Source organism: Crinia signifera, chromosome 2 (assembly GCF_055691185.1).
Source record: "Crinia signifera chromosome 2, ASM5569118v1, whole genome shotgun sequence".
NCBI classification, from domain to species: Eukaryota; Metazoa; Chordata; class Amphibia; order Anura; family Myobatrachidae; genus Crinia; species Crinia signifera.
Window position 1 is genome coordinate 244,203,198 of NC_139218.1, and position 8,714 is coordinate 244,211,911.

The 8,714-nt window shown below is 44.3% G+C and overlaps 1 protein-coding gene across 1 annotated transcript; it reads left to right on the forward strand.

Moving 5' to 3' along the window:
- The first annotated feature begins 472 nt into the window (after positions 1-472).
- Positions 473-5,634, forward strand: RPAIN (RPA interacting protein). The gene is made up of 7 exons (XM_083174161.1): positions 473-661; positions 1,398-1,586; positions 2,575-2,647; positions 3,557-3,668; positions 3,754-3,817; positions 4,571-4,711; positions 5,490-5,634. The coding sequence occupies exons 1-7, from the start codon at positions 590-592 to the stop codon at positions 5,517-5,519; spliced, it is 681 nt and encodes a 226-aa protein (XP_083030287.1). The 5' UTR covers positions 473-589; the 3' UTR covers positions 5,520-5,634.
- Positions 5,635-8,714: the final 3,080 nt, after the last annotated feature.

Below are 8,714 nucleotides of genomic sequence, written 5' to 3' on the forward strand. Positions count from 1 at the left end.
CCTACCAGAGGCGGCTGGTGCTGCTCACCTGGATCCCGGAGAGTTGCCCGGGCCCCCACAGCCGGCGGGGCCTGGGACTCAAGTACCCCCAGACCCCCCTGTCGGCGGCCCTGTATGTGTGTGTTTTTGGGGAAGGGGGCACCAATATTTATCTTGCCTCCGGGCAACTGGGACGAACTTATGCCACTGAGTATGCATATACCTAACAGTTACGACACATTGTATATGTATTTGTACGTATGAGCACACGTTAGTTCTCAGTTAGTATTCATATTTATTAATACAACGATTTCCACAGTTACATATATACTGTAGAGCTTATTTAAAAGCCATTTACTACAGCTAGAGACGTGTACCATAGCGTCTATGAATAAGGGGCAATATAGGTGCTAGTACTCTAGGAGGCAGTGCTGGCTAATTGAAGAGGACTACAACAACCGTCAAGCCCTGCGATAGCAGCGTGTCACACGTGGGCGGGTATTTAAATATTGCCGATGGGAAGTACTCGTTGGACTCTGTTATTATATATACTTACTATTGCCGCAGAGGTGGTGTGTTTGTGCTCGTAAGGGCAGGCGTGTGTATAGTGATGGAGGCTGGAAAGAGACATCGTGCCCTGTATAAGGGGACTACCCCTCCATGGAAGGAGACGTACAGGAAGGTAACCGCTACAGACTACGCTTCGCCTGCTCTTTCCGTAGCTCTGTCCTTGTAGACGCTGTTATAGTCTAGTTTAGCTAGGCCCTTGTATCGTCCTGTACAGTGATAAGCCGAACAGTAGAGTGCAGTAGGTGTTTGTCTTTACATAGGGTGCCGATTCATGTACCAGCCCTTAACTGTAAAGTTCTGTAACCGATCTTCTGCAATTCTCCATACAATTCTCTTAAATTGGGACACTGATATATTACTCCTGTTTTGTGGCTGTCTGGCTTCAAACCTGCAATTTACGTGCTTTTAATCAGCTGTAGAGCCTGTGTAATCCAGGGAATGGGTAAACACTGGAGCCAGACACTGGAATCCCGGACTGGACATGCTTCATTGATTAAACTGGCATTATGGAGCTTGTAATGTACTGTCTGGGTGGTGCCTGTGTGACAGCTGTCACTTGAGAGGCTGGGTGGGAGAGATTATATCCTCCCTGTAAGGTCTGGTGATGTAGTAAAAACTGTAATGGTCTGGACCATATAGGGAGTCTGTAATATCTCCTTACCTGTCTGCCAGGTGGCACAGGACAGGACACCCCTGGCCATTTCATAATTGGAGCTGGACCAGTTCTTGTTTCTACTAAATCCTTGTAATCCATGAGTGTCCTGGTGTAAAAGAGCTAGACACAGAATAGCTAGGCTTACCATACTGTTTTACTGGATGATGCTATATTGATAAATCCATCTGTGTAGAGATGTGTGGAACGACTGAAGGGTAACCGCTCCAGACTGCTGGATAGATTTCGACAGGTTGGAGAGAGGGTGAATGCTGGCATTGGTGGCTCATTCCTAGTTCAAGAAGTTATGGAAGAGGAATGGAAAGCTATGCAATCAGATGATGGAAGTCTGCCCTCTCTCTGGAAAAAGGATTCATTCTCCAAGGTAATGTCTAATACCCAAGGGTGTAGCTGCCATGGGCTACATACATCTTTTATCATTGGATGATATAAACTTTTTGTAATAAATCTAATTATTCCCTTGGACCTGTTCATTGTAATGTGGTATAAAATAAAGTGTAGTGTAGGCCATTGTAGTGTTACATGACATGACACTATGCTGGAATGTGTATTGGGGATATTGTGTTGCAGAATGTGCACTGGCAGCCCTATAATATGACCAGAACATAAACTAGGGCACTACTATGTTTCATAAAATAAACTAGGGAACTACAGTGGGCGATAGCATTAATAAAGTCACTGCTATGCTTCAGAAAATGACCCAGGGCACTAATATTGAGCTAAAAAAAAAAGAAAAGAAAATGCTTGCCTGTAGCTTCATGATGTCCCCATGTGGTCCTGGCACTTTTGTCCTGCTAGTGCCCCCTACGTCTATTAAATGTCCCTCTTATAATAGCCCTTTTGGGTGGGATATTTGAATACTGGATGATCACCTATAATTCCAAACTGCAACATCCGCTTACAGCATGAGACTACTGTGTGTGAAAACTTTGTAATTGGATTTACTTGGGTTCTGCTACTGACCTGGTGTAAGTGAGACCCTTGTTGGGCTCATTGTACTATAAAAGCCTGAGCTTTCCTATTGCTAACCTGTCTGCTTCCCTGGGTGGGCACAGAATTCTGGTTCTCATTGGGGTACTCTATACTATATAATTCCACAATACCATACTGGCCTCTAACCACCAAAACAGATCTCTATCCATCATAAGTATCATTGTAGCCTAACTCCAGCCCCTAATCTGCACTGCATACTTAAATGATGTTGGCATTTGGGTGCTGGTCTCCTGCAGGAGTCAGCGCTACTGTTATAGTGTAACTTCTTTATGTAGAACTATTGTCAATATTTTGCCACTGACCATCCCTTCTTGGCATCCATATCCCTGACTACATAACTCAATTGCTCTTTCCCTTAGGCTTTAGGCATCTTACATGATTTTGATGAATTGACATCGCTGGAGGAAATCAAGCAAGAGCTTATTTTAGAAGGTAGTTCTTCTCACCTGTAACACTTACTGTACTTTCAGTATCTTTCTGTTCTGCACAAGTTTGCTGAAGTTTCTTGGTAATACTACCTGTTCTGTGTCCCCCAGTCTGGGATTACTTGGAATAAATGAAACACCTGATGTGGTGTATGAAGCTTAACTATATATAACAGTCCTTCAGATAGGCACAGTTTAATAACCAGGCACATCGGTTAAAGTATTCCCCAGGTACTTAGGCCCTTATTCTGGTTCACTCTCAAAGGCAAATTCCTTCTCAAATGGACAAACCCATGTGCACTGCAGGCGGGACAAATGTAATCTGTGCAGAGTTAGAGTTGGGTGGGGATTTTACTGCAAAGTGAGATCTATATTGCAGTGTAGAAATAAAACAGTCAGTATTTTCCCTGCACAGAAACAAAATAACTCGCCCAAATCTAATTCTATATGCCAGTGGTACCGAAACTGTGTGCCGTGGCTCCCTGGGGTGCCTCGGAACACTTGCAGGGGTGCCCCGGTTTGGTGATCCAGGACCAATTCAAATTATTTATGGTTAATTATTAATGGGCAAAACCAGTGCTGGTGGCTGCCAGTGGTAAAATGTGTACAAACAGAAGCAAATCCTGCCCTTTACCACATAACTGAACCTAAGAATTGCAATCTAATAATTTTTTGGGGGGCCTAGGGGTGCCGTGAAAAAATTCCGATACTCTAGGGTGCCGGGATTCAAAAAAGATTGGGAACCCCTGCTCTATGCACATGTTACACCCCCCCTGCAGTGCACATGGTTTTGTCCATTTTGAGAAGGAATTTACCTTTGCAAGTGAACCAGAATAAGGGCCCTGGTGTGTTCGTGGCAGTAAATTCACTGAAAGTTAATGTTAGGTCCCATCTTAACATTTTCTGTATTTTGCAGAGCAAGCAATGGTTGCTGAAATTGAAAGCATTCTACAATTTGAAGATGAGTGCTTGGATTCTGTTGTTGGGCTGAATACTGTGAACCAGATAGTGTGCCCTGTATGTAATCGGTATGTTTTTTATCTGCATTCTATTACTGAAATCACTTTGCTAGAAGTCTTTTAAAAACTGAGAAAATAACCTTTTGTCTTGCAGGAATTACTTGACGGTAACCAGTTGCTTTGTCTTATGTCAGTGTGGAGTCTACATAAACTGCAAAGTAAGTAGAGTGATAAAACTGTATTCCATTATCACGACTGATGGACAAGATCAAATACACAATTTTAAAATGGTTTAGTTCGGATACCGAACTCATGGCTGTTAACCTTGGCCTTAATTCCTACCAATTGCTGGTTTCCTGCAGTGATGACACTGGGTTAAATGATGTTTCAACTGACCAATTTACCTGATGCTGTATCTGTTTGTGCAGTTTTACATGGCAGCCTAATCAGGTGCTGGGGACATTATTATGCACTAACATGAAAATGTGATTGAACCCCCTGTTATCTGGTTTTTACCACATTTTCGTATCCTCAATCCACCCCCATCCGCTGGGGCAGGGCTGGCGATACCCTATAGAAGCCTATGGGCTTCTCTCAGCCTTGCTGAGTGAGGGATCAGTCACAGATCCCTCCCAGCATGCCCTGTGGCCAGTGCTGTCACTCTGTGCATGCATCCTTGGTCTCAGAAGCCCAGCGCCGGAGCTGCATCGCAAGGGACAGCACTTATTGCAAGAGCTGTCCCTTGTGTTACTAATAGTATGTTAGTGCATATGCGATTAGTAAGAATGCGTGAGGGGCGGCAAATGCTAGTTCATGCTGCCGTTATTCTGTTGGAGGTTTCATAAGGGATGAGAATTTCAATGTTGTAATCGGAGACCATTCAGTGTGGAAGGGGGTTTCTGTAGAACTAGGGTTCATCAAGGATATTTTACACTACTTGTAACCTGTATATATTATATGTGCACATTTAGTCCCAAGGCATGAGCGTTGAAAAGCTTCGGGCATTACTTGATGCAAACCTGTCTTCCCACACGAACATCTGCTCTGAACTTCCAGTGTTTTCAGTTGCTCTGGGTGCAGAGGGCGTTCCCAGTCTGTTCATGAGTTGCTATGTAAGTATTTAATAGTTCTTGCATAATGTGCATTGTAATGGGACCATAATATCTGCTGAGACTCACTACTGTAGGCATTAGTCCAGCTGGAGTATTCCCCTTTATATTGAGGCTATAGATTGTAAGCTTGCGAGCAGGGCCCTCCTACATTTTGACTGTCTGTAAATACACTGTTTTGTTGTATCACTGTCTGCTATTGTAAAGCGCAACGGAATATGCTGCGCTATATAAGAAACTGTTAATAAAATAAAATAATAAAAATATGAAAAATTAAGGTGAAGCCAGTCTGTCACCATGGGGCAAAGACACATATTGCTCCTCCCTGCTTGGAAGAAAAGTTAAGTAACACTGACTTGTCTTACCCACTATGGAGTGTTCCAGGCCCAACCACTAATGCAGGGAGCCTGACTGCAGCAGAGCATACAATACACAAAGCAGACATTAGCATCTGCTTGGAACAAATCTAAGCTTAACTAAACTCAGTGTGTACCTGGTGTCTGCTGCAGGTAGAGTGAAAGTCTGTTCTGGTCCAATGTGTAAACAAATTTATTGTTCTCATGAACCATGCTTTTAAATTTTAAACCATCAATTTTAATGTAAATGTTCATCAGAGGTTCCAAATGCGGTCCTCAAGGCTTCCTTGGGGAGTCCATTGCCCCCCCCACCCCACCCCACCCCTCATCAGTTCTGTACTGCTTTATATATAGTTTTTTGTGTGAAACAATGAATCCAGACTTGCAATTTCCAAGATCTTATAACTTTATTTTTTCTTTCTCAGGCTTGTGATGTGATGTCTGTGATAATCTAGACTGAAGCTGGCATATATTTCTACATGTGAGGACATATCTTGCTCAAGTCTCTAATTTTATTTGTCTGTACAGTTTAAGTGTAAATATTCTTTCAATAAAACTTTTGCTACTAAATCTTTTTTTTATTTTTATTTTTTCTGTGACCTAAACTATAAAGACCCCCATACACAAGTGTGATCTTGGCCTGATTTCACCCGATTCCGACAATCTGCTCCACCCTGATTCACAGTTTTGTGCAGGTCAGAGTAGGAGGTGGGAGGGGCTGCACATAAGATAAAAAATATATGCTACAATCAGTAGCACATTACGGGTTTTTTTTTTTTTTTTTTTTAGCACCAGTGATGTATTGCATACAACTTAGCTTGAGCTCTGAGTCCTTTTTTACATGCAATTTTATTGCATCTAAAAATGTGTTTTATTGCATGTAAGAACTCCCGGGGAGCTGGTAGCGGTATTTGCCGGGCGGCAGAGTGGGAACCCGCTAGACCTCAGTCTTAGAAAACTGTGTCCACGAGAGGAAGGTGATAGGGCAGATACCCGAAAGGAGGAGGATACCATCCTGTCATGTAAACAACAGAGGTTAGCAAGAAGACAAACAGATAAAATCTATATGCATACATAACTGTCATACTCTCCTAAACATGAGTCATGGAGGTCGTAACAGAATAACGGTAAATACGTGAAGTATAACATGGCAGGAAGACTAGCGCTGGGAGGGCGTGCAGTGTCCCCTGCTGCATTGGCGAAAGGGAATTATCAGTGAGTACCAAATTCCTTATTTCTCCCTCGGCCAGCAGGGGACACTGCAGTCATCACGTGTGGGAATAATACCAAAGCACTACTCCCGGGTGGGAGAGCGCTGAGATTCCTGCAATACTGCTCTACCAAAAGATGCCTCTGAACTTGCGAAGGTGTCAAACTTATAAAAACGAGCAAACGTAACTGGACCAAGTGGCTGCCCGGCATACCTGTGTAAGGGGAAACCCCTGTAGCCAGAGCCCACGAGGTGCTAACTGATAGGGTTGAATGGGCCGATATCCCAGAGGAAGCCCTTTCATTGGCCTGAGAATAAGCTTCCTTGATGGTCAGACAGATATTGCGAGACCATGTCTGTTTTGACGCAGGCCAACCCCTTTGGTCAGCACCATAAAGAACAAAAAGACTATCCGTCTTGCGTAAGGGAGCTGTTCTAGCTAGGTAAATGCGTAAAGCTCGCACCACGTCCAACAAAGCGGAGTCCTCAGAAAAAAAACGGAACAACAATAGGCTGGTTTAAATGATATGCTGAAACCACCTTGGCTAGAAAAGACCTATTTGTCTTTAATTCAGCCCTGTCCTTATGTAGAATCAAGAAGGGGGAACGGCAGGACAAAGCCCCTAGCTCTGAGAGCCTACGAGCAGAAGCTAACGCCAGTAACATAACCGTTTTCCAAGTAAGGTATTTGAGGTCAACTGTATCAAGGGGTTCGAAAAAATCAGATTTTAGGAAGTTAAGTACCAAGGATAAGTCCCAGGGTTCCGTAGGCGACACAAAAGGAGGTTGTAGCCTCAACACTCCCTTTAGGAAGGTCTGCACCTCCGGGATGAGGGCTAACCGACGGTGAAAAAATACTGATAGTGCTGAAACTTGTACCTTTTTAGCGTCTCCAGACGTAGTCCCTTTTCAAAACCTACTTGTAGGAATTTTAGCAGTCTAGAGAGATTAAAATGGTAGTGGGCCAAAGTTACACCTTTTCGAGCCTTAAGCATAGTTGGTATTACTACTGATGGGATTTTTTTAACAATTCGGCCTCAACAGCCAGGCCGTTAAATGTAGATGATGCAAGCTTGGTTAGACGAATGGTCCTTGTTGGAGTAGATCTTGTCGTAGGGGTAGTCACCATGGTGTGTCCGCCACTAGGAGCTAGAGGTCGGAGTACCATGACCTCCTTGGCTATTACAATTACTGACGTGGCCTCTCTTTATTCTTTTCAGAACTCTTGGAAGTAATGGAAAAATTAGACTGTAGTTCCACGGTATGGACAGGGCATCCACTGCCGCTGGGTCCAGGGAACTGGCACAATAGAGCAGTACCTGATGGTTCAGTCTGGAGGCCATCAGGTCTATTTCAGGCATCCCCCAATGAAGGGTCAGTTGTTGAAAGACTTCTGGATTGAGGGTCCATTCCCCTGGATGGAAGTCTTGGCGACTGAGATAGTCCGCCTACCAATTTTCCACCCCCCCGGAATGAAAACTGCCGAGAAGCTTGTGGCATGGGCTTCTGGGTCGAACCTCTCGCATGGCTCCTTGTGCCTCCCTGCTGATTTATGTAAGCGACCGCTGTCACGTTGTCTGACTGAATTCTTATATGTCGACCCCTGAGAAGGTGGTGACCCTGTAAAAGGGTTAGTCTGATGGCTCTCAGTTCCAGAATGTTTATGGGGAGTTTCGACTCCTGAGGAGACCACTTCCCCAGGAATCTGTGGTCGAGGGCCACCGCTCCCCAATCCCGGAGACTGGCATCTGTCGTGACTATGGTCCAGGTACAGGGTCTGAAACTGCGACCCTGTAGTAAATTGGGAGTGTGGAGGCACCATTTGAGAGAGGAGCGTCAAAGTGATTCTTTTGTGGATCTGTGATCCAGACCATTGAGATAACAGATTCTCCTGGAACGTCTGAGAGTGGAGGCATCCATATGGGAGAGCCTCGAAAGAGGCCACCATTAATCCTAACAGACGGGTACAGTACAAAGATGAGCAGATACCATGCGATGAAGAGCTGTAACCATACACGCCATTATCTTGGTAAAGACACGAGGGGCGGAGGAGAGTCCTAAAGGGAGCCCCCTGAACTGGTAATGGCAATTTTGTATTGCAAACCTTAGAAACCTTTGATCCGGTTCCCAGATTGGAATGTGCAGGTATTTGTCCTTTATATCGAAGGAAAGAAGAAATTCTCTCTTTTCCAAAGGCGCTATTACTGATTGAATAGACTCCATTTTGAACTTGTGGTAGAACACAAAATCGTTTAGCTGTTTTAAGTTTAGGATGGGGCGGACAGTGCCGTCTGGCTTTGGCACTACAAAAACGCTGGAGTAGTACCCCTTGCCCTCCTGATGAGCCGGAACAGGTATAATTACCCTTGACGAGAGGAGTGTCTAAATTGAGCTACACAAGGCTTCTCTTGCCTCTGAGGATGATGGAAGACCTATTGGA

Excerpts from the sequence above, each read along its gene's own strand:
- RPAIN (XM_083174161.1), top strand. The coding sequence starts at position 590 with ATGGAGGCTGGAAAGAGACATCGTGCCCTGTATAAGGGGACTACCCCT. Across the intron at positions 1,587-2,574 it reads AAAAGGATTCATTCTCCAAG|GCTTTAGGCATCTTACATGA; the intron begins GTAATGTCTAAT and ends TCTTTCCCTTAG. Across the intron at positions 3,669-3,753 it reads GTGTGCCCTGTATGTAATCG|GAATTACTTGACGGTAACCA; the intron begins GTATGTTTTTTA and ends TTTGTCTTGCAG.